The following is a 27,068-nucleotide window of genomic DNA, read 5'->3' as shown; positions in this document are numbered from 1 at the left end:
CCATTAAATAAAGTTAGTAGGTGGTTTTTCGATTAAGATTCAAAGTTCAAATTTGTGAAGCCATTTTCCTTAGTTTTCTTTATAAAAAAAAGCTGAGCTCAAAAAGATATCTGATAAACACTTAAAAACAGCTTATTTTCACAGTTTTGGGTAAAAAAAAAGATGAAAACGTGAATCATAAAAAATGAACTTATTCTCACAGCACAGTAAAAGCAATTATTTTTTTTCAAAGCACAGCAATACCAAATTAGCGCTAAATATTTGTGGCAAACCACATGAGACACAGTATTCATGACAAAAACGATATGTTTATGTGAGTTCTCCTAGCTTTTAGAAGGGTAAACTACTGTGGCAAAGTCACCACCACTCCCTTTTCTAAAGAAAAAACAAGATGTTTCTTAGGTATTTGTGGCTTAACATCACATGTGAAGGGGCGTGAACGGGTGCGAAGACACTAGTATAACTAATTAATAATGGAAAGGGATATTGAATTTCAGATCCAGTTTTGTGCCAATTATTTAAGTTAACAACAAGCCCATGGGCTCACAAACTCAGCCTTTAAAATATTGGGCCAAGAGGCATGTGGTCCATATATGTTGTCAGACAGCCCACAAACAATTCTTTGACTGGGAGTCCAGGATCAAAGCTTTGAGCTTTGGAAAAGAGTCGAGGGAAACAGAGATGGCGGCTAACTGCGCGAGGCGAACCCTACAATTCTATTCAGCTTCTGCAAAAACCATTCTGTCCCGTCCACCGCCTTCACCTTTCGCCTCCAATGCTTCTAAGCTGACCGAACTCACTTCCCTTAAGCCCGCTTCTGCTCCTCGACTCGCTGCCCAGAAGCTCAAGTTCTCAAGGTTAGAATTTTTTTTTTTTTTTTTTTTTGAACTTTAATTTTGTACATATGTTAGCAATTGATTGAAAAAATTAAATTGGAAAACTGAATTTTGGGTCTTTTGTGCATACGGGTTTTTTATTTTTATTAATTTCGGTTGTATGATTAGTTTTTATGTTCTTCATTCTACTGAAATTTCGAGCATTGTTAGGAAAACAGATGAATTTGTTACTAAATTTATAGTCAATATGATTTGAGAAAACATCGTTTGTGTTCAATTCATGAACTTGTTATTGTTGTGTTGACTGGTGGGTATTAAATTTAAACTTGCGTGTTGGGAGGCTTTAGAGGATTTGTATTTTTCACTTAGGCTTCCGGTGGAGTTAGGCGGTGCGCAGTCATTGATCCCGTTGCACAGTGCTACTGCTTCTGCATTGTTCACGTCGCTTCTGTCGTTGCATAATACCAGCTGGGGGTGCCTATCAGAAGGTACTCTTCGGAATTTTACGTTGGTTTTCATACAGTGGATTATGTAAGTGTCATATGTTTTTGAATGTCATTGCATATTATCATTTATCATTTCCGAGAATCCATAGCATGCCTATCTTCGGTAATGTTGTTAGTGAATTGTACTCTCTGAAAATGAATAGGCGTTTTATGTTGGAACATCGTGAATGGGACTTTTGATTTATTACCGGGCTAAATGGTGTTAACATGCCATGAAGGGAAAGGTATTTTTACTGCAGAAGAGGGTGTAAGATATGAGATTTCTCTTATTACCTGTTTTTCAAGTGAGTTGAGTTGGACCTGTGGTCTACTGATGTTTGATGCTGCACCTAGTTTTTAAGGGGTCGTAGTGTGTTTCCAAATTATATGTCTCATACTTTTTCATAGTGGCCGGATGGTATTGTATTTTACCAAGGGCTATTCTACAAAATATGACCACATTGGTTACTCTGTTGTTTATTTTTCCATGAGAACGTTAGCCAGCATCAATATTGTTGGGATTCATAATCTCAACACTAAGTAATAGCATTTCTTATATCTGATACAGATGGCTAAGCTGCATACGAAAATAAGTAGCTGAATGCATTGTTCGTAGTATTCTTCATACGTATTCTTGTGACATGGTGAAGGAAGGGGGAGAAATATCTCGACTCTGGAATTTGTTCTATTATGTATGGGTAGAATGACATGCCAAGTGTATTATATATATCATTTTTGCTGTTTTTCATGGTTTTGAATGTTGTCCATGAAAACTTCTTGGAACTTTAGTTTCCTAGACATCCTTATATCAGACGTACTACGATGCTTTTGTTAATGGTAATACATACCAAATTAACTAAGGGTTCTATTAATATGGCAACTCATCTTTTAATTTGGTAACTCTGGTCACTAATAAATCCCAAATCAACCTTAACCCTAAAACAGAGAAGATGATTACAATACTTAACAACCTTTCTAAAACAGAGAACATGGCTTATAAGCCACTAACAAATCCAACGACTAACCCGAGATCTAACAAACAGTTAACCATACTTAACTGATTCAACTAACAATTAACCCAGGTTACTCTCAACGAAGGATAACAATGGCTATTTGACCCCCACCAATCATAACATGACATTTGGTACCTAACCGTCGCTCTTCCATATTTCCTGTTAATAATGGTTTCGTTACTGATGGGTGATTGCGATCAAAGAGTGTTGTCTATAACCATGTCAAATGATTCTCTCTCACTGAGGCTTACTGAAGCATGACTCTATGTCCTCCAGGCTTCCTTCATTTTCTCACCTTGTATATTTGTAACTGGGTGCAGGTTTTGCAACTCCACTATAGCATGGCCACTGAGCTGCTGTTTCTGGGTACAAGGCGGGATCATGAATACAAGAGTTTGTTTCTGATTGCAATTGAACTTTAATGTAACTTCAAAAAGTAGATTATCGTTTCATTCTTTCTCGATGTTTTTCAGACTGTAGTTATGGTGACCTGACATTCTTCATGTCCTCGTTAGAAATTTTGAAAACAAGAGATCGGGAATGTCTTGGTACAAATCTGCGACTAGCTTACTGTTGTTTTTGAACCAATTGGTAAATTGGCTGTTATGGTTATTGGTTTTATTGGCAATAAAGTTTGCAATACATTATTGTATCATGACAGGGTCGATTAACTTAGATTAAGTTTGATAACCATTTCATTGCTAGATTTCAGTTTTCGTTTTCTGTAGCGGGAAAGTATTGTAAATTTTGTATTATTAACTTTACAGGAGCCTGGATCAAAAAAAAAAAAAAAAAGAAAAGAAAAAAAACTTTCCAGGAGCCTACTAGTTAATGGGTAGTGACAATCCGTGTTGGGTTAATGGATCATGTAAGAAATTGTCATGATTAATGTCTAAATCCGGCAAACAGGTCGTATTTGTATTGTTTACATGTTATACTCGTTATTTTAACGGGTTATTGACATGTAATCCAAAAACGACCCGGCTCGTTAGCCGGTTGACTCGGAACGTGTTATTTTTTTCGTCATTTTGTATTGAATTAACAAGTCGTACAAGAAATTGCAAGGACCTGTCAAAGCCACATTGCCTAATTTTGGAATTTTATAATTTCAGTTCATTGTAACTGTGAGTCTTGTTGACAAACAACAGCTCAATATCTTCGTTTCTCTAATTTTCAGTTCATTGTTATTGTGAATCTGGTTTAATTGGTAGATCAAACTGGTTTGAGCACAATAAAACTTCATATCAAATTAATAAAATAAACAACAATCTAATTTGGTATCGAATTCGTCGTCGTGATATTTTCCATTTTGACGATGTCAAATATAATTTAATTTTAGGTATCATTTTCCAAAGATGAAAAAACATTGATCGATTGATTCTTTTTCACCAAGAATTCAAAAACATCACGTGACGTACCAGCAAAATCAGACCGTTGCCTCAACGTTCGAAAATCTCCGAATTTTTAAAAAGTAACCTTTTGGCACACATAGCTCCCGTTGCCAACGGTCAGCTTAAACCTCAACTACTTCTTATCCCCAAACCCTCTGACAACTTAAAAGAGTTAAGAACTGTCTTCAACTCAACAAACTCGGTCGATTTTCCACTCAAATTTGGTTGATTTTCCGACAAAATTGCTACCTGGGTTTTCAATCTCCGACCGCGATCGTTATCTTCCCCAATTCAGCAACCTCAAAAAGGCGAAAAATGGCAGCTTTGGCACCGGGAATTCTACTGAAGCTCGTGGACGCAATGAACACAGGGGTCAAGCCGACGGGCGAATACCGGAGCGCGCTTCTGCAGATCACCGACATCGTCCCGGCAGACCTTGATGAGAAGAGCCTTTGGCCCACACAGGGCTTCTACATCAAAATTTCCGATTCTTCCCACTCAATTTACGCCAGCCTTCCTCCGGAGCACAATGACTTTGTTCTCAGTAATAAAATGCAGTTGGGTCAGTTTATATATGTCGATGGATTGGAGCCTGGGTCTCCGGTGCCGGTGGTGAAGGGAGCCAAACCGCTCCCCGGCAGGCATCCTCTGATGGGTACCCCGGAGCCGTTGATGGGGCTGAGGGAGAAGGGAGAGAAAAGCGAACAAATGTCGAATTTGAAGCCTACTAGAAGGGGGTCTTGGGGAACAGGGCTTAATGGAGCTGATGGGGTTTCGTCTCCCATGGTGTTAAAGCCTGTTCCTTTGGATTTCGATCAGTGCACTCCTGTTAAAGAGCGAGGCGGGCGAAATGGGTCGATGTCTCCAATGATTAGGGGGAGAGTGGGAAGAGACGGAGGGTTGAATTCGGGGATTCGGAGTTCATTTGGTGGTGGACTTCTGGCTAAGATGGCAGATTCGAAGGGAGGTGAAAGCCCTGCGTTGAGAAAGAGCTGTGTCACGCCATCTATGTCGAGGTTTCAGAGAAGCAGAAGTGTGTCTGATCGAGAGCCAAGGATCCCAATTAGCCCCTTCAACTCAGCTGTAGGTACATTGCTCCTCTTTAGCATATTTTTCTGAGCTGCACCGATTGATTTTTCTAGTTATTAGAATTTTTGTTTGTGGAAGAATGTTTGATTTTGTTTGCTGAAGACTGTTGTATTTTGTTGGCTGAGAATGCGAATTCTTGCTTTGTTGTAGGAAAAAAAGAAGAGCTCGACTCCACCACCGCGATTACGAAATGCAAGAGTGGCAACTTCACTCAATGTGGCTGGAGATGCAGCACAGAAATCCTCCAACTCGAAGGACACAAACACGAATTCTCAGCAGCAGCCGCAGCCCGGTAACTTGTGCAACGAAAACAGCACTAGCCTCCCCATGAATTTACCAGGAAGGCTCAGCTTGCTTGGCAAAGTAAGTACTTTCATCTCCAAGTGTTGCTTCTTGTTTACGACCGAAACCAATTTTTCTTTTGGGTTTTGACTCTTGAGATGAGATTATTTATGCAGGAAGCTGTGCAGCATAGAGAGACTGCTCAGAAGATTGCCCTTAATGCACTCAGAGAGGCTTCAGCTACCGATACCCTAGTTCGATCTCTCAAGTAAAGCGAATCCCCTCCTTTTTCTTATATAGTAGTGAAAAATTGAACTTTGAGATATTTGTTTGCTAAGATCAAAACCAATGCTTGCTTGTGCAGGATGTTTTCAAACTTATGCAGAACAGCTAGAGCAGATGCCCCATCAGCCTGCTTTGATAAATTCCTCGAATTCCATCACCAAATTGTCCAATCAGTAAATGATATGATGTCGATACAAGCGGCTACTTCAGCTTCTGAAATGACTCAGACTACTCCAAAAGTTAAGCATCACAAAGATAAAGATCAAGATGATGAAGAATTTTCTGTCCTGCATGAAATTGTTCAAAACTCCGTGAACTCTAAACTAAACTTGTCGAAAAGAAGGTGCGCATTGTACAAATCAGTTGCAGCGGTTTCTGAAAGAAGCGAGCAGAAAACGACAACGTTTGAGAAGCACCTGAGAAGCTCTACTCATCAAAAGCCGAAAGCACCATCCACTCCGCTCGGAAAGCTGAGTCTTGAAACCATTGGTGAAAACGACGAAAACAAGAAGCCGGCTTCTGCTAGTTTAAGCAGCTTAAGCAACACAATCAGGTTGAGTAAGCAGATCGAAACGGAAGCTGGGAACTGGTTTATGGAGTTTATTGAGATGGCATTGGAGACGGGGATGAAGAAATCAAAAGGCACGACAACGGATAAAGATATCCGAAAAGTGCCTCAATCTGTCATTCTCAGATTGATTAATTGGGTGGAAGTAGAACAGTGTGACAGCAGCAAGCGGCCTGTTCATTCGAAAGCAGCGCAGTTGGCTCGAAAGTTGAGGATCAAAGTGAAGAATCCTTGAAGTGTTGGCATTGCTAGTATTTGCGTTAGTAACATTATTTGGGGATTCTTTCTTCTGTTGCATTTGTTGAATTGAAATATCTTATTTGCATATGTTTTCTAGCATGTAATGGTGAGTGATTCAATATAGACAAAAAAACTCTCTTTACGTCACTCCTGATTTGTCATGCTAACTTTGACTCATTTTTGTGGACGTTATCTCTCACAATACCCTCAATTCAGGTGCTGTACCTATGAACCTCTCCAACTTCAAGTACTACCTTGTCAATTTGGCATCAACGTTTAGTCATTTTTAGTTTTTCAATCTTGAAAAAAAAAATGGTTTTATGAGTAATTCAAGTGAAGCTATATGATTGGGCAAACGAAATCCACTCAGTTACCACCTCAATACATAAATAGAAAATTTAACAAAAAAATTAACAGAATGACCAAATTAATTTGCGTGAGCCATTTTATTGATGAATTCTTATTTCATACACCATTTTAGTTGAAAGATTCAATCTCAATGAACCCCCAAAAAAAAAAAAAAAAAAAAAAATCCTAATTTCTACTACACAGTCAGAACTCCAAAAAAGAAATAAAAAGGAATAGATTTAAAATACCAATAATACCCTCACAAGTTTCTCTAAATGACACCCCTACTATCCTTCTCCTATCCGGCGAAGTCGGATTTCTTTCCCTCTTCGAAGTTCGAACGCAAATCGAAACCCCACTGGAAAACCCCAAATTATTCCAAAACCTCAACCCCGCCAAGAATCCTCCTGTGCCTGCCGTAGCGACTGCCGTTTTCCTTCTCCAAGCCGCCGGTGAGTATCTTTCTCGATCCCAATCTTATTTTTTATTTCCCATCCAATCCCTCTCTTCCGATTTCTTTTCGTTCGATTTCCAATTTCAAATTTAATGTATGAAGTCTCAATTTTTCAGTACAGGGACCAAATTTAGGACTTAGGGTTCGTCTTTGTTTCTATGAATGGATCTTCTCCGAGCATACTCTGATCAAAACGACGACGAATCGAACGAGCCAGAGGAGCACAACCAAAACCCTAAATCCGCACCGTCGTCCCCAGACACGTCGCCGCCTCGGCTCCTCCCCGCCAAGTCCGCGGCGCCCAATGTCGACGACACTATGCTGGCCCTGGCGGTAGCCGGGGCCAACCGGTCTTCCACCCGCCCCATCGACCCGACCCAACACATCGTCGGTTTCAACCCCACGTACGACCAGCTGTGGGCGCCCATCTACGGCCCATCCCACCCGTACGCCAAGGACGGCATCGCCCAGGGGATGCGCAACCACAAGCTCGGCTTCGTGGAGGACGCATCGATTGAGCCCTTCGTGTTCGACGAGCAGTACAATACTTTTCACAAGTATGGGTATGCTGCTGATCCATCGGCCTCTGCTGGGTACAATTATGTTGGAGATTTCGAGGCCTTGCAGAAGAACGACGCCGTTTCTGTGTATAACATTCCCCAGCACGAGCAGAAGAAGCGGAAGATTGAAAAGAGGAAGGAATTGGACGAGAATGAGGGTGAGGATGAAGATATGGACCCCGAGGAGGTCCAGAACCCGGCTAGTGACGTGTGGTTGATGAAGAATAAGAAGAGTCCGTGGGCGGGAAAGAAGGAGGGTCTGCCAACGGAGCTGACTGAGGAGCAGAAGAAGTATGCAGAGGAGTATGCCAAGAAGAAAGGCGAAGAGAAAGGGGCTGGCGATAAGGGTGAGGCTGTGGTTGAGAAGACTACGTTTCATGGGAAGGAAGAGAGGGATTATCAGGGTAGGTCTTGGATTGCACCGCCGAGAGATGCTAAGGCATCTAATGATCACTGTTATATTCCGAAGAGGTTGGTGCACACTTGGAGCGGGCACACAAAGGGTGTGTCTGCTATTAGGTTCTTCCCTAAGTACGGGCATTTGATTCTCTCTGCCGGGATGGATACCAAGGTGAAGATTTGGGATGTTTTCAATACCGGAAAGTGTATGAGAACTTACATGGGTCACTCTAAGGCAGTTCGGGATATTTGTTTCTCTAATGATGGGAGTAGGTTTTTGACTGCTAGTTATGATAAGAATATCAAGTACTGGGATACTGAAACTGGGCAGGTGATATCTACATTCTCAACCGGGAAGGTTCCTTATGTTGTCAAGCTGAATCCAGACGAGGATAAGCAGAATGTATTGTTGGCAGGTATGAGTGATAAGAAGATTGTTCAGTGGGATATGAATGAGGGGAAGATAAATCAAGAGTATGATCAGCATTTGGGTGCTGTGAATACGATTACGTTTGTGGATAATAACCGTAGGTTTGTTACTTCCAGCGATGACAAGTCGCTTCGCGTATGGGAGTTTGGGATCCCTGTGGTTATTAAGTATATTAGTGAGCCTCATATGCATTCTATGCCATCAATTTCACTGCACCCCAATTCCAATTGGCTTGCAGCACAGAGTATGGACAATCAGATTCTGATTTATAGCACTAGGGAGAAGTTTCAGCTCAATAAGAAGAAGAGGTTTGCTGGGCATGTCGTCGCCGGGTATGCTTGCCAAGTCAATTTCTCGCCAGACGGACGGTTTGTTATGTCGGGTGATGGTGAAGGTAGATGCTGGTTTTGGGATTGGAAGACATGCAAAGTCTTCAGAACTCTCAAATGTCATGAAGGGGTATGCATTGGGGCTGCATGGCATCCCTTGGAGCAAAGTAAAGTTGCAACATGTGGCTGGGATGGCTTGATTAAGTACTGGTAAGTAAAGTTTCATTTTGTAACACTTTAGGCCGCTTTGTCATCATTCCTACGTGCAATACTTGGTTTTCTGATTTATGTGTCTATTAGTTCAATTAGTTGTTGTAACCGATGTGCCTATATGCATTCATGTCTGCTAAAAATCATGCCAGGAATTCGTAATGCCAACTTTTGATGCTCGATATATCTGGTAGCTAAGTAGGGTTTATTGATGAAATGCGATGCTCTGTATATTTTGTGTATGTAGCAATTTCAGGATATCAAACTTAAACCTTGTTCACATCTAGCCTCTATGTTTGAGAACTATAAATGTAGGATTCAGACTTGAGACGTGTTGCTTTCTCTCTGGAAGAAGCTTCTTTTCCTCCACCCACGACACAGATATAGGAGAAATCCCCCTCCTTCAACCCCCTCACCCCCCCAAACAAAACCAAAGCCTTGAACTCGTACCTCATACACACCCTGTTCCTTTATTTCGAATCATTCTTTCTTTCCCTGCCTAATTGTGCTATAGAAAGTTCTCTGTGCATGTGTTTTACCTTTGTTTTGAAAATCATCGAAATAAAGTCAATGTGCTGACTTTATTTTATGAAACCTTAAATGGATAAATGCTACTAAGATGAATGGAATATGTTTCTTTGTTATGCGATTGATTTTAACGACAGTAGGTTCCATCCCACAATTGATTCATTGGTTTCATTGTTCGTTAAGAGATGTTGCAGTTGCTTTACGCGCATGTGTACTAGTTGACTAAATTTTTCATACCTTGTACTCTCCTAGAATATACGAAGTTTGATTAATCTTTTCGTGTGGTTTGCAGGGACTAGCTGCATTTCACTTCGGTTTGGATGAGGGACGATAACTTGATGTACCCTTTTCTGTTCCATATGGGGGGTATAGTGCCGTTATCATCGGATGTACCCATCTTGGGGATTGCCGGACTTAAGGTTACGTATAAAGATTGCAGCACAAACTCTGCCCACATCTTTATCTTACTACAATCACCATATGTACTTGTAATACAAATTTTTCGGCTTTTTGTTGAATCTGTTCTTGTAGTTTTGAAGACTTTGAGAAGTTCTACAGGAGTAACGTTTTTGCAAATGTTTATGTACTTGTATTTTATTAAGACTTTGAGAAGTTGACAGCCGATGATAGTCCTCCTCTGCTTGCATATAATCTTGTAGCAAAAACTGCACCTTTCACCATATGGTGCAATACATGTCCCACGCGTTGAAACCTCAGTGGCAGGAAAATATTCGACTTTGGTTTGCATTTTTATCCACAAATTATCTAATGAGGAACTAATCTTGCATGAGGATACGAGTGATCGTTAATCTGCTACTTACGTTCTGCAACTATCCCTTAGATTTATCCTGCATTGGAGTGGGATATGAGGAATCGTCACTCACATTCTACAACTATTTCGTGTTTGGATTTATAAACAGAGAAAATTTAACTTGAAATTTGAGATCTCTAATTTTCAAGTTTAAATTTTATATAAATGTGTTATTTTTAAAGCATATCCTAATCTCCACTACCTACCCCCACCAAATTATTTTTTGCTGTGCGTCAATGATATTATTGGTGGGTCCAACACAATTTTCGCCGTTAATTCATGCATTTGGTTATAATACTTAAACGTATTAATATAGTCATAATCTTGACGTTAAAAAAATGATTGTACTAAACATAAATATTCACATGCATGCATATGATCGTTATATGGTCACTTTGAAGTTACACATTTGATAAAAAATTATTAAATTATTTGATTTAACGGAATCTAACAATTTTTGCTTTGATGTGTAAATTAAATGTGAAACCAGCAATCCACAGAGTTGGAATCACTTTAAATAAATATTGACATAAAGGAGGAAAAGTAGACATAAATGTCCAGCACTATCGTTCGAATAAATTATAAATTGCTTGTTCCCCCTTTCAACCCTCTCCAACATTATTGTTCGGAAATAGGATTATTTCCCTTCTTTTTTTACCTATTCTTCTCTTCCCTTCTATTTCAAGGATCACGGTTAAACTACGTTAACATCTTATATTAATTTTTTTTATAGAAAAAGAAAGACAAAATAGAAAATGTGAGAGAAATAGATGGAAGGGGATGGAAAGAGGAGAGAAGATAATCCCAATCCATGTTTGTGCACACCGCAGAGGTTTTGGCCTCAATGGGAAAATCAAACAGAGAAGCTAACAATGTAAAGTCATAGACCAAGAATTACAAGATCGCTCCTTTCACTCTGAAGTGATAGAGGGATTGTATCATAAGTTTTCTTTTCATGCTTTTCCCGGAGGTTTGGAAAAAGCTACAATCAATAAGAATTTCCTAATCCTCCCTTCCCGAAAGAAAGAACGTGAAAATTATTACTCGCGCGTGAAATGCTACAAGTGGGTATGAATCGACGACGTTGCTTGTGTTGGGAGTAATTAGTGAAGCATATGTTGGCAATGCAATAAGGATAAGCCAAATAGCAGCACTCTAAAAGAAAATGGCAGGGAATCACTTTAGGAAAAAGCATCTCTTAAAAGCATAAGGTGTAAAATGGTGAGCATTGCATTAAGAAATCTATCAGCACTATCTTTGTTCCGTACTATACAGTTGAAGCACGATGCTAACTCACCAGAAATGGTCAGTAATGCAGACGACTATGATGCACGCCTTGTCCTGGCCAATCTGGTATCCTCTTAGCTCTCGAAAAAATGGCATTTTAACCGATTTTCCCACGCTATACAATGCTAAACTCAAAAGATAATTTACACCCTGTCTGAGCTATACATGGATGGAAGACCTGATTCAATGCTCAGTTAGTTGCTGCATCTGTGCACCGGATTCGGTCAGTATCCCATATGCCGGTTCATTCTTCAGAAGCACCAACCGCTGGAGCAGATTCTTTTGAGAGATTAACAAGAGCATCTCGAAATTCTTGCCTGAGTACTTTCCGGATTTTCATTCTCAAACTTGAAGCTGCTTCAGGTTTGAACCACCGCCTGCCAAACTGGGAGTTCAAGATAATTAATCGAAGACGGAAAAGTTAAGAACAGAAGAAACATGTTTGAGATCATTCTATTTTCTCTTCAAGGACGGAAAGGTTGAGAATAGATGAAACACACTACCATTGACAAATCTTTCCTTTTCAGCCTTTCAGGGGCCTCTTCGATGAAGCGCTCCATGAAGAAAAGGACAAATAGACCACAATCATATTCATTTCGCTGTTGGGGGACCTGGTGGGAAATACAAAAAGAGGTAAGCTTCAAACCAACCAAGGCAGGCTAGTCATTCAAGCACAACATGCCCCGCACTTTGGGGATAGCTGGGTATTCTTTGGATGTTAGCAACCTTTCCAACTTCCTAGCCACAGTGAAATTTGAAGTTTTAAGTGAAATGTCCAAGAGCTTTATGATCTTATACAATTTTAACACACAACGTCTCAAAATTAAGTATATACTGTACTTGTAATTCTAATAATCATATGCCTATGGAAATGTGGAACAAATTTTCTTTTTTTATAGTAATGGCATTCTAACATTTAAACTTCAACAATTTAAGAGCAAAATGTACCGCAAGTTTTTTCTCTTCAATTTTTTGGGGAAGTTGCTTCCATATACTGTCGGAAATAGGAAGATCTGAAACGGCAACTTCTGGACCCAAATAATTCCATTCTGCTCTCAGATAGCTGCTTAGGACATTAGTCATCAATTCCATCACCATTAACTAATTGAAATAACCTAGCAAGACATAAACAGATTAAGGGCACGTTTTGTCTCACCTTTTAATATTTTGAAAAACAGATCTAGGACAATGGACTCCGGATAAAGAATCTAAATGAAGTACAATGGGTCCTGATTCTTCTTCCTTGTCAGGGATGCAGATAATCACTAGACTCCAATGTTTACTGGATACGTCAAACACCATAATGAAATCATATGTTTGGTAGTTTAAGTAACAAAAAAAAAAGCTGGAAACTAGGATACAGAAAACATACCACATTAGTTTATCATAACATTTGAAAATTGATGAATACTAAAACACTGAGAGAAAATGATTTATACAAGTTTTTTTTTTCTTGAGCACTTTGTGTTTATATCATTCATCCGAGTTCAAAAGTCAACCATATTGATCCAGCCTCATCTTAGTTAGATACAGGATTTATCCCGCTTACTGCTTTTTACTACAATGGTAGCAACTATATAAAAGTCATTAGTCATTGGCAAGGCAGTCAAGTCAACTAACCATGCCAGACACGCAAGTACAATAACTTCTACCCACATTCTCGTGAGCATTAATCCAGACAAGGCTTCCAACATTTCATCCCTTTTCTTCTGTTAAGGTGCATCTCATCTTTCAGCACTTGATCAAGTAGAAATTAAAATTTTAAAAAAAATATATCAAATGAGCATCAAGATGGCAAACAGTTTATTCCAGTTATGAGCTTTCTAGCAAGTATGTCCATTGTCATCTGCCACATTTTTCTACCCATGAACAATCTTACAACTACAAGTACTTAATCTTAGCAGTAACAAAAAGACTTACTCTTCATTTATAGGAATAAGTACATATGCCTTCTCAAATATATTAACACCCTTCCACCATCTCCTAAACTTGCCAAAACGTTTATCCTTGTCGTCCCCCTACATGGTACAAGGGAAACAAGCTAGCAAAAATGAGCATGATATAGCCATTGCATGATATACTGATATGTGTGTGTATGTACATATATACGTATACATCATAGGCTTTTCAGTCAAGATCTACGCCAGATGTCTCCACTCACTGTTTCTAAAAGTGTAAAAGAAATTATGTGGTATGAGTAGTTTCCATAGTCTCTAAAGACTTTGAAAGTCTCGACCATATTGGCCGATCATTAAGCACATAAAAAATGGATTCTGAGTTTCTAAAACAAATGGATTACCAATTTAACTAACCCAATTTTTGGCACAGAAACAGCAAGCACTGAAAGTAGAACAAGATAAATACTTACCTTATATGCTACATCCTCCTTGAGTTTCTCATAAAAAAATGTATTAAAGAAATGAAAGTTGCGTAACGCTCTGTCTGTTGGGGATGTTTGTTGTTGTAGATATCTAGTCAAAAGATATTGCAACATCACATATATGATATGGGAAAAGATAGGAATGCATGTCCGTTATTGTGACCTATAAATCTGCATTTACAGAACTACATCTAAAATAGCTAACCGAATGTAGAAGTTCATGATAGTTGATGTCAAGTAGCCTTCAGGATCAAGGCACCCAATGTCCGCATAACAGATTTCTACAGATTTTGGATCATTTCTGAATACGACAAAAAAAAAAAAAACACATGATTATCAGTTGTACTCTATATCCTCAACATTCAAAGAGGTCTCTTTGCATCCTCTCCAAAAAGAGATTTTCTACCTTGATGGGTAGTAGATCTTAACCTCGTTAATGCTGGAAAAAAGAGACAAGGTAAACAGATTATTGTATTGTTAATATCAACCTCAATTTTGGCTAAGTCTGAAACACGGTAAAAAAAATTAGCAACAGTTTTTTATATTATAGGTACCCCTCGGGAAGTTCTTCTTCTTGCTCTGCTGTGTCCACAGGTTCAGCATCCTCCTCATCCAGAATTTCTACAACGGTCTGACCCTGCTATAATCATGAAACTATGGATTTAATTACTAAATGGAGAAAGTGACAGGATATATAAACTATGACAGGACAAAAACACAATGCCCATAAGGCAATGATCACACTAAAATATATCTAATTGTAGCAAAAGTTTCACCCATCAAGACAACTTCTCACTAATTCCAACATTTTCAGTTAAAAAGAAGGTGCCCAGATAAAATGTAGAATGAAACACAAGACATTGTACCCTTTGATGCCTCGAACCATTTATTTGAGAAGCGTCATTCCAGCTGGAAAGAAGGAAAAGAGAGAAATGCAAATTATTAAATAAAAGGGGTATTAGCCATTAAGGCTATCTAGTGTAGTTAGAACTTCAATAGAAGATAATACACTGAAAGCGAACGAGGTAAAAGAAAAGACCGTTACCTTCTGCCACAACTAGACAAGTCTTCTGCAACGTGGCGAAGTGAACAAGGGAAAGAAGCCCCGCCTTTATGACCACCATTTGAAAGAGAACATTTTTCTCGTCTATGATTAAAACTGCTAGAGCATTGACGAGGTACGTTTCTTGATGAAGATCTACCTTTCCGTCCTCCTTTTTGCAATAACTCTCCATTGCTTTTCATGCTCTGCTGGTTGCATGGAAGAAGAGATGATTCTGTTTGAGCTTCATTGGCTGTCCTAGAATCAGACTGCATTAAGAATAGACCGAAGCAATTATATTTAAATTTTAAAAGCCACTTATTCAAACAATAAAGAAGAATATGGTGGATCGCATTACCTTTTCTTCCATCTTTTGTTCAAAATGGCAAGCAAATTCAGACTTTGGCTTTGGCAGAGGTGCTGCAGCCTCATTTTTGAAGCCAGTAGAATCATCTAGAAGCCACATTTAAGTTTCTTAAACACGAGTTCCGCAAAACATATAAAATGATATTTGCAACACCACAGTACTTAACCATGCAAACAATCCGTAGCAAATTCGGTTCATTTAATGTGTAACTTTTTAGTGAACACAACACATCGATGAAAGAAAGGGCTTACCCATGTTTCTGTTTTTACAGCTCGTGGCTTGTGCGATCTCCTCCCACCTACTGGTGTTCTATTCAATGAAAACCAAAGCAACTACGGTCAGAAGACTCAGAATCAATTTTGATAAGCACTTTTCTGAGAAGTACTTCTACATAAACATTCAGAATTCTGATTTCCAGCAATTCCAACCAGACTGAAAAGGGCATGAAGCACATCAATATAAAACTAGAAATGAAGCATTAAACCCCCACCCCCCAAAAAAAAAATTTAAACTTTGCATTCAATTTTGCCCCCATTTTCTGAGAAACCAAACAGAACAGAAAAGCAAAACGCACCTTTTCAAGCCGACTGCATCTCCTCCGCTCCTTTTCGTCCTCCAACTGCATAAGAGCCACCCGGAGCTTTTCGCCTTTGTCCGGCAAGCTGCGGCTCAGTTTCTCAATGTTACTCTTCTGCCGCTTAATCTTCTCCTCTAGCTCGTGATCGGCTATGACATAGAAGAAATCATCCCGCTGCTGATCACCGCCCCCCATTCCGGACTGCTTCGGCGGCTGCTCCTCCGCGGCCGTAGCTTTCCGCTTTGACTCCGGCAAAACCACCCTCTCCAGCGGGTCGCCGCTGTCGTCGAGACAATCCAGCACCTTGCTGACATCGATCCTCCTCTTCCCACCCGTCTCTTCCTCCATGCAGAGAATGCGAAAGCCCCAAAATGTCTACTCTCCCTCTCTCTAATCGGAAGCTCTCACACTCCCTTCTCACCGGTTGTGATTTTATACTGACTCACCAGCTCTTATGTCACGACAAAATCAAAAACCTAATAAAAATAATATTCGGTAGATCAATTTTTTAAACCAAATACGTTATATAATTTATAAAATTTAGATCAAAAATTAATTTATTTAACATTACTTGAATAATGTTAGGTAGACCCGACTAACCAAATTGAATAGTAACATTTTATGTTTTCGACTTTAGCTAAAAATCGAATTATTATAAACCAAATTAAACCCTATTGTTTAAGGTCGTCTCAATGTTTAAGAAATATCATTACATTTTTATCCAAAAAAAACCTCACTTTACATCGTCAACATTTGCGATCAATTGTAAAATATAATGTACAAGATGTTACTTTGTTCACAATTGGACTTAATGTCACATCCCCGTCCGGGCTCCCAATCACATTTCGGGCTCGACTCCACCGTAGCACGATATTGTTTACTTTGGGACATCCAGCACGATATTGTTCGCTTTGGGACATCCCGGGCTCGACTTCACCGTAGCACAATATTGTCCGCTTTGGGACCCGACCACGCCCTCACGGTTTTGTTTCTGAGAACTCATACGATAACTTCCCAGTAGATCACTCATCATGGGATTTCTCTCGCACGAACTCGCTTAACTTCGGAGTTACTATGAAACCCGAAGCCACTGAGTTTCAAAAGACCTCGTGCTAGGTAAAGATGGAAATATACACATGATCCACTCCCTAGACGACGTGGAATGTTACAATTAACCCTTTTGACATCGTTCAATTTACACATTTTATTTGGCTAATTAGCTGATCAATCATTTAGTCTAATGCGTGCCTTCTAAACGTGGTAGTCGTTCCATAGAAAATACACAAGTGTTTAACATGTGTGTCCTGCACTTACAACGTCGTTAGTTAACGGTTATCTACAATCAACCTAATGAAATATACAAATTGGATGTCAAAACATTAAGGTATAATTCCAGAAAATTAAAAACTGAGTGTCCAATTTGAAAAACTTGGACTTAACTACACACACAAAGCCAAGTGGGGACCTAAAAAGTGAGAATCTTATGTCATATCATGTCACAATAATGTAAAATCTACTTAAAGTGAGAAATTTTTTTGACGTCTTCGGAACATATGTGGTACACTATCTGTTTAAGTGGAGGAGAATTTTATTTTTCAAGTTGTTAATTTTTTTAACTCAAGTATCTCAACATTTGTATAATAACACGTGGTATACTATCACAGGTTCCATACATATTAAAAAATCTCTTCTTAAAGGTAACAAAGTTTTACGAGTGTATTTTTGTTCACCACCATAAACTGTGATGGCATACACTAATTATATGCTACGCGTCATTTCACTTGACTTTAGGTAGTTTTTTTTTCAAAATTAAAAATATAATGACACGTAAACTCATAGTAGACGATTAATTATTACACCATAGTTTTTGTGGCCTATATGTTCTTTCGAGTTTTGTTGGCCAATCGAGGTGCGACACGTATACTGCTAAACAAACAAATTTTTTACTTGTTCCGGAACACTAACCCGTGTAATTCGTGCATAAACTCTCCCCTTGTTCTCTCTCTGTCACTATCCTTCTCCTTGTTTCTCTCTCCTAGGGCACGAAAACAGCAAAAATTCACCCACAGATTTCAATTCTTTCTAGCCATGGCGGACACTCCTTCTCCCGCCACAAATCCACTGTCCAATCCCCAATCCAGTAACCCTAATCCCCAATCTAACCAACCTGATCCCGTACCCGCCTCCACCACACCACCACCACCACCACCACCACCATCACAATCATCGTCGTTATCATCCACACCTATCACCGTAAACCCTGATTCGAATCCGCCTCTAGTATCTCTGCCGCCTCCACCGTCACATCCTTCGATCTCCTTCGCGCCACAACAGGTTTCCGGCGCCTTACCGCCGGTCGCGCCGTCTTTCCGGCCGGTTCCACAGTTCACTCCAATACCGAACCCCTGTGTGCCCAATCCGAATTATCAAATCCCCGGTGTCCAGCCGCCTGGTGTGAGCTCCGGAGCTCCGATGGCTCCTGGTGTGCCCCCGCCGTCCTCGGCCCCGCAGAATATGATGCATTATCAGATGCAGCCTATGAGACCGTACGCACCGATGCCTAATGGATACGCACCCATGTCCACTGGTGCTCCTCAAGGCGCCTTACCTGGTGGGTTTTTGCTTCTCTCTGTAATCACTTCGTTATTTCGTATTTTTTTTTTTCTGCTATTCAATTTCCATTCAATTCCAAATATTTGTATTTATTGTTGGTTCTCGTATTTCAATTGCTTGGTGCTGTTTTGGTATGAGTTGTTCAAGAAATACTTAGGTCCAGTTGCTTAATGTGCCACACGGAATTGCTTGAGTGCATCAAGCTTTTGGTTTTTGTCTCGAAAAAGTGAAAAGTAAATAACTTTGTTTAATCTACGGATAGCAATCAAATTAAGACCAATGGTATAATACAGTGGGAAGAGTTTGCTAAAGCAGAGTTCGGAGTTTGTTCAGAAAAGTTAGTGTAGTGTGTTAGATTGAGGGTATCGATGACAGGATGTTTTCTCGTACAGTGTCTTGATTGAATTCGGTGAGAAAGGTTGGAAGGCTTGCTTCATATTGCTTTGAGAACCCCCCATCTACAACTCCTTTTTTGGTATGCACATATTTTGAAGTTTTATTCAAGCTCAAGTTGGTCTGGAGTTCAAAATATAAATGAATATTCCCAAATTTCGGAAAATTTTACTGTTCAGTTTGTCATGCTAAAGTTACATTACCATGTCGTGTTTATTTGAGTAGGATGCTTTCTGGTAATTTTAAGGATACTATCCCTTTCATGGGTTTATGAATTGCCAGAAGCAGACCATGTTTGCAACTGAGTGCTCATTGCCCTTGTGTTCTAAGGTACTGAAGTCTTTCTATCCATAGATACATATATATGTGCATCATCCATTCATCCATCCATCTGACAATCAATCAATCTATTTATATATACATTTAGACATCTAATCATGTGTTTATTTGTGCGTGTTTTTAGTACTATGTGCTTGTTTGTTAAAATTTTGTTTTTAATCTTCTAACGTTCTCATGCTGCATTGCCTACTGCTAACCTTTTGAGATGAATTAAACTGTCGGTATATCAAGTATGTGTAATTCTCATCAACCCCTATATGCATGAGATATTGGAGGTTTTATTATACTTGAGAAGGCTACTTTGGTCTGAGTGGATGTGCAAGGTAAGCACAATTTATTCATTCATGGTTTATGAACACGATGCTGCTTCTTAATGTTTCCTTCAGGTTATCTGTTCAGCTGGTGGTAGTTGCTATGCCTGTGCTGCCATCTCTAATATTCTTTTAATGTGTGGTAACAAAAGTCATTATTTAGAGTCATACTGTTTTTCATACATCTGTTTAGTTTGGGGAGGGTCACCTATCCATCATCGGATCCAGTTCATAAGCGTTCTCTGACATATTTGCAAGATATTTATTTGTGTTTTTGTAGGACTTCCTCGTTATCCTTCATATCATCCAATGATTCGGACCCCGTTTCCTCCACGCCCACTGGGAGCAACTGGTTTGCTTCAGCGTGCCCCTGTTCCTGGGATTCCTGGAGTTCGCCCGATTATCCCTCCTGTTGTTAGGCCAATTCTTCCTATTGTCGCTCCAGCTGAGAAACCACAAACCACTGTTTATGTTGGGAAGATAGCACCAACAGTGGACAATGAATTTATGAAATATCTCCTCCAGGTGTGCTGTCAAATTACTGCGATTTCTGTTGTTCTTTATCAATTTTCCCACTGTTTTGTTATGTTACCCAAATTTATAAGTTGACTTCTGATGGTTTACCTTTTGTGAAGTTGTGTGGACCTGTCAAGAGTTGGAAACGTGCTCAAGATCCCACAGATGGGACTCCTAGGCGCTTTGGGTTCTGCGAATTTGAATCTGCTGAAGGGGTTCTTCGGGCATTGCGTCTTCTCACTAATTTGAGCATTGATGGGCAGGACCTTGTGGTATGTCTTGATTCTAATTAGATAATTTGTCAGTTTAATTGTGTATGTTTTTTTTTTTTTTCTTTTTTTGTCATTGTCATTATGGTGCAATGGAAAATCTCACGGCCTTCCTTAGTAATCATGCCATATATACTTCTCCGCACATTCAGCTTTGCTTATATTTATCTCTTTATATTTGATGCTGTAAACATAAACAGTTAAATGTTAATCAAGCGACAAGAGAGTATCTGGAGAGGGTTGTTAAAAAGAAGACTGAAAACTCAAAGAAGCTCAAAGAAGCTGAAGCAGCTGAGAAAGGTGATGGAAGTGCACTAGACGTTGAGAAGAATGTACCTTCAAATCCTTCTGTACAAGACTCAAAGGAGGAAGATGGTAATTCGAGTAACAAAGAAAATGACCCTGCCAATTTTGGAGTTGTGACTGACGAAGACAAGGAAGCTGACCGGGAGGCTATGGAGAAGCTTACAAGTTTGATAGAGGAGAGAATAAAAAACAAACCTCTCCCTCCTCCGCCACCTACACCAGCCCCTGGTGATGTTACTAGGAATTCAAACTCAGCGCTGCCAGCTAAATCAAGGGATGGAGACTCTGATGTTGATATAACAAGAAATGGTAAGTCTCATGTTTGTACTTAATAAGCAATGAAGTTGCTTAGAGTCATTTATTAGTGGCAGTTTGTTGTTATACTTATAATTGGTACTTTAACTTTTCAGATGCTTATGAAGAAAAAATTGATGAAGAGATAACTAGTGACAACAAAACAAGAAGTGAGCAGGGGAGCCCTGAAACAAGCTCACATGATAGGAGCAGAAAGCAAGATCGGAGGAGCAGAGACAATGAGCGAGATATGAAACGGGAAAAGGAGCATGAGATTGAAAGATACGAAAGAGAAACAGAGCGAGAACGGGTACGGAAGGAGAAGGAGCAAAGGAGAAAACTGGAGGATGCGGAGCATCAGTATGAAAAATGTCTCAAAGATTGGGAGTATAGGGAAAGGGAGAAAGAGAAACAGAGGCAGTATGAGAAGGAGAGGGAGAAAGAGAGGGAACGCAAACGGAGGAAAGAGGTAATTTATGAAGAAGATGATGAGGATGAAGATTCCAGAAAAAAATGGAGGAGAAGTGTGTTGGAGGAGAAGAGAAAGAGGAGACTACGGGAGAAAGAAGATGACTTAGCTGACAGGCAGAAAGAGGAAGAAGAAATTGCTGAGGCCAGAAGGAGGGCTGAAGAGGAAAAGCAGCTGCAGCAAGAGAGAGATGCATTGAGGGATTCATCTGGTCATGTTGCAAATGGAAGCGAAAAAGCTGCTTTGGCTGAAGAATTCGTTGTGCAACTGAAAGATAAGGCAACTGAACAGGATAATGGGGGTGATTCTGGTCATGAGAATCATATAGGTAAATTACTTGGGAAGTTATTTATTGCTTTTATCGTTGTTTTCTTTTGCCCTCTTTTCCCTTTTCTTTTCCTTTTTGTTCATGTCGTTTGACTTTGATGCGACAGGTGATGCGACTCTACAAAATGGTGACAGTGGTGATGAGTCAACCATGACATCAGTTTCTGCATCAGAACCGCAGCAGAGTGGCAGTGCCCCAGCAAAGAAGTTGGGTTTTGGCCTACTGGGTTCTGGAAAACGTACCGCTGTTCCTTCTGTTTTCAATGAGGAGGATGATGATGCACACAAGGACAAAAAAATGAGGCCCCTGGTTCCCATTGATTATTCAACCGAAGAACTACAGGCTGTCCAACCAATTTCTGGGACAGCTCCATCAAATTTGGCTGCAGCGGCTGAATTCGCAAAGCGAATATCAAATGCTAGTTCTAAAGAAGAGAAGCCAGTTACGGAGAAGGAAAGAAGTAGACGTTCTAATGATAGGTCAAGCCACCGGGATAGGGACCAGAATGGTGATGAGTCTAATCGGACTAGAGATGAGCATAAGGAGAAGACTATTGACCGTGATACGGATCGAGACCATGCGATGAATAAACCAAGGGCAAAGGATAATAAGAAGCTTTTGGATGCAAAACAACTGATCGATATGATTCCAAAGACAAAGGAGGAATTATTCTCCTATGAAATAAATTGGGCTATTTATGAACATGTAAGCGCAGCCCATGATTTTAAATTATTTTGTTTAAACTTGCAAGATTTGCTTCCTGGTGATCATTCATTCAAATAGTCTAAAAACTGCTCGTACTAATGTCTGATGTGTTCTGCTTTCACAGCATGCACTACATGAACGCATGAGACCATGGATTTCGAAGAAGATTACGGAATTCCTGGGAGAGGAAGAGACCACACTTGTAGATTACATTGTATCTAGTACTCAGGAACATGTTGGAGCAGAACGCATGCTGCAGCTGCTTCAATCCATTTTAGACGAAGAAGCCGAAATGTTTGTTCTCAAGATGTGGAGGATGCTCATCTTTGAAATTAAGAAGGTCGAGACAGGTCTGGCTTCAAGAACAAGAACTTAATAGTTTTCTTTTGTCAGTTGTACTTTTGCTGCTGTAGACCCGAGTCTTGTTAGCATAATATGTCCTTTGGCCTCCAGCGTCGTTACCTAGGATAGCATAGATGGCCGTCAAGGCTAAACTATATTCTTTCTGTTTGTGTTGCTTCATAATACATTTTGTTCCGTAAGCTATTAACGCCCGCTGTTTTGTTTCCTCACTCTTGTGGGTTGTTTGTAGCTTTGGAATCTATTAGATGTCCTATTGCTGATTCTTTACAAAATTTTACTTATATTTATACTGGCACTTTCATTCAGGCCATTGTATTTTGCAGTGCATGACAGGGGAACCCTTCCTACCATTACACTTGTGTTATTCTCTTCTAAGAACGCCAAGCACGGGTGCGTATTATTTTTGTTTTCAAACCCACGGTGTGATTTGATTCACACTCCCGCTTTCTCATTTTACGCTTCTCCCTTTGTTTTTGTTCCTTGATCTTCCTTTGGTTTAACGAGAAAACGGGAGTGCAAAAATCACATCTTTAGCAGTTAGAAGGCAGAATTAGAGCTAGTATGGTATCCGATTCAAATTCAGGTTTACATAAAGATGAACAAATTGATAATCAACCATTTACATTTCATAATCCATGTTTAAGAAACAAAGGGAAATGTTAGTAACAGTAGAATTACAAAGTTATACAGCAAAACAACTGAGCCAGCAGTGGGATCTCGGCAATAGCAGGTTTTAGAGTTTTTGGTATGTACCCAATTTGCTGAGCAATCAGATGACCCAGAACCAAGATACAACCGAGCCAGCAGCCAACCCCAGAACCAAGAACAACACGATCACGATCCCGGCGGTCTCGGCATGTTGTAATTGGACAACTTTGGGAGCCAAAATCATCAACACACTGGTCAAGTAGCCGTTAGTGAGTCCCAAAAGGCAAGTTAGTATCGTCACTGGAATCTCTGTTCGGAAGAATTTGGGGCCGTGCAAGCACCCGTAGAAGAGAGGAAAGAAGAGCAATCGCACAACTGTACTGCCGATTGCAACCTTGGAACTTTTGGGGAGATACACAGAAGTCAGAGACTTGCCAACGAGATCAAACACATTGTAGCCAGCGATAAGGATGATCGGGTACCAATCCTTGAGAATTTGAGAGTGCACGTCTTCAGTAATGTATCCCGGGAAAATCGACAAAGTCACGATATAGATGAGGAGGATGCTAATTCCATACCACTTGACTCTATCGACTACGTGCCACAGAGTTGATCTCAACAGAGTCACTGTCCGCGGACCTTTCTCTTCTGTCTCATCGTTTACAGCCTGAACCTTTAAGTCTGCATAATACTTCATAACTGGAATCCTTGGTGCTACATTGTAGAAAACAATGCATATGACAATAATGACTATCCCGACGGCGAAGTAAAGGTTAGCACTTTTCCTCAGGCCATCGGCAGTTTGCGGATATACAGCCTTGGTTACGATCCTTAGAGCAGAAACGACGACTCCTGTAAAATCATATCCAAAATTTGGAAACTCTGATGAACTCATAACCAGTAACCTAGAGCAGAAAAATTAATATGCTTCAGCAATGAAATTTTCATTTGATACTTCCATAGAGACCTAAAAGTGCTTATGACAATCGGAAGCGTTTCTAACTACATTTGGTAGGAAAACAGGCCTCTATGGAGAAGGTTTCCTGCAGACTTCCAAGTGCTTTTCCAGAATGCAGTTAAACTTTTAATAACAATTTCAATGTGTTTCCATTAAAAGCACTTCTAGCGGAAGCGCTTATGACCAGAAGAGTTTCCCAAACGGCCATTCAGATTACACAGAGATTCAGAAAATCAAACAAAGTCATCTGGGATTAACTAAAATCAGAATTTAATTCAGAGAATGAAACAATGCCCAGAAACCAAAATCAAACAAAGAGAAAACCCAAAAATTGAAAATCCAGAGTCGACCGGAAAATCCAAAGAGCAGGGAGTTTTACCTGAACCAGCAGTCCCGGCCACAATGGCTTGTATATAAGTTCCGGGCAACTCACTAGCCGCCCCAATGAGCGAGCCTTGGACCAATGCATCCGCCACGCCGGAAAGCGCAACCGCCGCAACCGTCACGTAAAACCCGTCGTACAACCCGACCCGACCCTTGATGTAAAACACATCCATGAGGGGAACGACTAACAGCGAAACGACGAAGAGGCCCAGGCCCACATTGATCCGGACATAGGCTTCGGACTTGTGGGAGTAGAAGATTATCAGGAGGAGGCAGAAGAGGCCCACCACCATGTACACGACGGAGAATATCCGGTCGACGCTGGCATCTGGATAGAGGTAGGCGAAGTAATCGACGGCTGTGATGAAAGCGTTCCATGGGAGTAGGTAGCCGAGACCCAGTGTGAAGTAGATGATGTAGGCCAAGTGGAAGGAGTCCTTTGGGATTTTATTAGGTACGGCGGCGGCGGCGGTTACGGTGGGGAGCAGGAGGCTGGCCTCAGAATTTTCGTCGGCGGTTTTGGCATTGAAACCCATCGGAAATTGGTGGATGTGGATGTTTCACAATGGGTTTCCGGGTTCGGGTTGAGGGATTGGATCAGCTGAGAAAGCTCAGATCTTTGAGTTTTGCTTTTGGATTCCGGGAAGATATTTTGGCGATGGAGATTTGGTAGGACTGTTGGAGGTGAATGACGGAATGAGACGTTGTCGTTTTAGTCTCCAGTTATTGAATTGAGAGGTAACCAAATGTCATGTGCTTTTTCCTTCTTTTGTGGGAGTTTGAAACGATGTGCTTTTTATTTTATTAAGGTGACTAGGCTTTGGGTTGTAAACTTGTAATCACACTTCTTTTTTAAGAAAGTGTTGTACGTGAAGAATTGGACCCTTGCAAACGAGGATTGGCTCAGTTTGTAAGGTTTTTGTTTTATGTGTCGTTTTATTAAAATTTGAGTTTTGTTGCCAACAGTTGGTGCGTGATCTGTAAATTTCTATATGAATCTATATCAGTGGCAATGGCAGTTAGTTGCCACACGTAAGTCATTCTGGCTCAAGGTTGTGGGTATATCCTGACGCTGGTGGTGATAGTTAACTAATGCACACTAAACTTTTTGTTACCAGAATAAAAAATTTGGACCCTAAGCAGGTAAATATTTTTGGTGCAGGATGTCTGTCTTTATTAAAAAACATTAACTAGATTGAAAATACATAATCAAGTAGCTCTTAGTCTAATAGTGCTTTTCTTTTCAATTCTTGATGTTGAAAGAATTCCAATCTCCATTTTTGGTTTAATACTCAATGAATTTTACATTAGAGATGGAGGATTATGGCTAAACCCCATAGTAAATCAATATAATAAATTAATATCAAACTCATCATTTTATCAGAATCAACTCAAAAGCTCTCTTAGAGTTAATAAAAATATTGCTAAAACATGATACTAATAAGCTAATAGCTCGGATCTTCATCGTTGATTTAAAAAGAATGGAAGAGGACATGGTTGTTGATTTAGAGCCCAATAACTTGGGGCCCCAAGAATGACTCACGAGTCTCATGATCTAAAAAAAAAAAAAAAAAAAATAGAACCCAACCAATGATGGCAAGAAAGTCGATTTGGAGTGAGAATTATCACTGTGGCCGGAATATAGGGCAAAATATCATATGTTATTGTATAGTTGTAAAAAAAAAATTCTTTTCAAGTATCTCTTGAATTGTATAATATGTGTTGTTCTGCCTTGTATTTTGGCACACTAAAAAATCTCTCCAACTTGGAGGGACGTTCCCATTCAAAAATCTGAATTGACTTATCTAATTTTAGGTGTCCAATTTGCATAACTGCTGGTGTTTGTGTGGCATAAAAATTATCGCATTTGTGATCTTGATCAAGTCAAACAGTTCTTAGAAGATAGTGTGTTTTGGAATTGCGACTTTTACAAAGTAATTTTCTGCTATTAAATGATATTCTTTGGGTGATAAATGTATGCTTGTCAAACCAGAGAGATATGATCATACACCAGCTCAAATTCTCAATTTTGAAAATTGACCTTTAGAACTAAAGTTAAGAATCTTAATCTTGAGTGCAACATCTGTCTTTGAGAAGGTAATCTTAGGTAAGGCCGTAGAGCTCTTGATTAAAGAAACTTTCATATTGGGTGAGACCAACGTGAGGTCGAGTGAGACCAAAATACATAAGGTCCGCTATTATTTTTGGAAGAATTGCCCTACGAATGATGTGGTCAGGTGTCCCTACATAGGGTTTTCTCA

The 27,068-nt window shown here is 39.9% G+C and overlaps 6 protein-coding genes across 16 annotated transcripts; 4 read left to right on the top strand and 2 right to left on the bottom strand.

Annotated features, from left to right (window-relative positions):
* Positions 1-666: 666 nt before the first annotated feature.
* LOC103953524 (protein NUCLEAR FUSION DEFECTIVE 6, mitochondrial) lies at positions 667-2,986 on the top strand. Of its 2 annotated transcripts, none has more exons than XM_009365275.3 (3): positions 667-857; positions 1,206-1,324; positions 2,655-2,986. In XM_009365275.3, the coding sequence occupies exons 1-3, from the start codon at positions 682-684 to the stop codon at positions 2,672-2,674; spliced, it is 315 nt and encodes a 104-aa protein (XP_009363550.1). In that variant the 5' UTR covers positions 667-681; the 3' UTR covers positions 2,675-2,986. The 2 variants fall into 2 exon arrangements, with proteins under 2 accessions (XP_009363550.1, XP_048427526.1); XM_048571569.1 differs by lacking the exon at positions 2,655-2,986 and adding an exon at positions 1,890-2,193.
* Positions 2,987-3,842: 856 nt separating this feature from the next.
* LOC125471445 lies at positions 3,843-6,336 on the top strand. The gene is made up of 4 exons (XM_048571813.1): positions 3,843-4,808; positions 4,965-5,177; positions 5,273-5,364; positions 5,461-6,336. The coding sequence occupies exons 1-4, from the start codon at positions 4,041-4,043 to the stop codon at positions 6,182-6,184; spliced, it is 1,797 nt and encodes a 598-aa protein (XP_048427770.1). The 5' UTR covers positions 3,843-4,040; the 3' UTR covers positions 6,185-6,336.
* A 491-nt stretch (positions 6,337-6,827) lies between these two features.
* On the top strand, positions 6,828-8,923 carry LOC125467884 (pre-mRNA-processing factor 17-like). 2 transcript variants are annotated; one of them, XM_048571815.1, is made up of 2 exons: positions 6,828-6,989; positions 7,113-8,923. In XM_048571815.1, the coding sequence occupies exon 2, from the start codon at positions 7,154-7,156 to the stop codon at positions 8,921-8,923; it is 1,770 nt and encodes a 589-aa protein (XP_048427772.1). In that variant the 5' UTR covers positions 6,828-6,989; positions 7,113-7,153. The 2 variants fall into 2 exon arrangements, with proteins under 2 accessions (XP_048427772.1, XP_048427771.1); XM_048571814.1 differs by having other exon boundaries at positions 6,829-6,989; positions 7,108-8,923.
* Positions 8,924-11,470: 2,547 nt separating this feature from the next.
* On the bottom strand, positions 11,471-16,136 carry LOC103953521 (ubiquitin-like-specific protease 1D). Of its 3 annotated transcripts, none has more exons than XM_009365269.3 (14): positions 15,909-16,136; positions 15,586-15,643; positions 15,326-15,420; positions 14,971-15,236; positions 14,792-14,834; positions 14,480-14,565; positions 14,332-14,364; positions 14,131-14,226; positions 13,914-14,016; positions 13,466-13,563; positions 12,702-12,827; positions 12,494-12,608; positions 12,049-12,156; positions 11,471-11,930 (listed from the first exon to the last, which is right to left on the bottom strand). In XM_009365269.3, exons 1-14 carry the CDS (start codon positions 16,104-16,106, stop codon positions 11,790-11,792), a joined length of 1,566 nt encoding a protein of 521 aa, XP_009363544.2. In that variant the 5' UTR covers positions 16,107-16,136; the 3' UTR covers positions 11,471-11,789. The 3 variants fall into 3 exon arrangements, with proteins under 3 accessions (XP_009363544.2, XP_018504500.2, XP_048427913.1); XM_018648984.2 differs by having other exon boundaries at positions 14,480-14,562; XM_048571956.1 differs by having other exon boundaries at positions 15,586-15,766; positions 15,909-16,050.
* A 1,848-nt stretch (positions 16,137-17,984) lies between these two features.
* Positions 17,985-23,122, top strand: LOC103953520 (RNA-binding protein 25). Of its 7 annotated transcripts, none has more exons than XM_009365268.2 (8): positions 18,383-18,522; positions 18,917-18,999; positions 19,848-20,092; positions 20,203-20,355; positions 20,553-20,967; positions 21,069-21,749; positions 21,856-22,454; positions 22,579-23,122. In XM_009365268.2, exons 3-8 carry the CDS (start codon positions 19,877-19,879, stop codon positions 22,828-22,830), a joined length of 2,316 nt encoding a protein of 771 aa, XP_009363543.2. In that variant the 5' UTR covers positions 18,383-18,522; positions 18,917-18,999; positions 19,848-19,876; the 3' UTR covers positions 22,831-23,122. The 7 variants fall into 7 exon arrangements, with proteins under 7 accessions (XP_009363536.2, XP_009363543.2, XP_048427978.1 ...); XM_048572021.1 differs by having other exon boundaries at positions 19,143-20,092; XM_048572022.1 differs by having other exon boundaries at positions 18,917-19,247.
* Positions 23,123-23,384: 262 nt separating this feature from the next.
* On the bottom strand, positions 23,385-25,583 carry LOC103953518 (equilibrative nucleotide transporter 1). Its single transcript, XM_009365260.3, has 2 exons — positions 24,803-25,583; positions 23,385-24,317 (listed from the first exon to the last, which is right to left on the bottom strand). Exons 1-2 carry the CDS (start codon positions 25,341-25,343, stop codon positions 23,587-23,589), a joined length of 1,272 nt encoding a protein of 423 aa, XP_009363535.2. The 5' UTR covers positions 25,344-25,583; the 3' UTR covers positions 23,385-23,586.
* Positions 25,584-27,068: the final 1,485 nt, after the last annotated feature.

Source organism: the organism of the source record quoted next, unplaced genomic scaffold (genome assembly GCF_019419815.1).
Source record: "Pyrus x bretschneideri cultivar Hongxiangsu unplaced genomic scaffold, Pyrus_bretschneideri_v1 Contig6, whole genome shotgun sequence".
Lineage (NCBI taxonomy): Eukaryota > Viridiplantae > Streptophyta > Magnoliopsida > Rosales > Rosaceae > Pyrus > Pyrus x bretschneideri.
The sequence above is the reverse complement of the archived record's forward strand: the minus strand, read 5'-3'. Positions and strand labels throughout refer to the sequence as shown.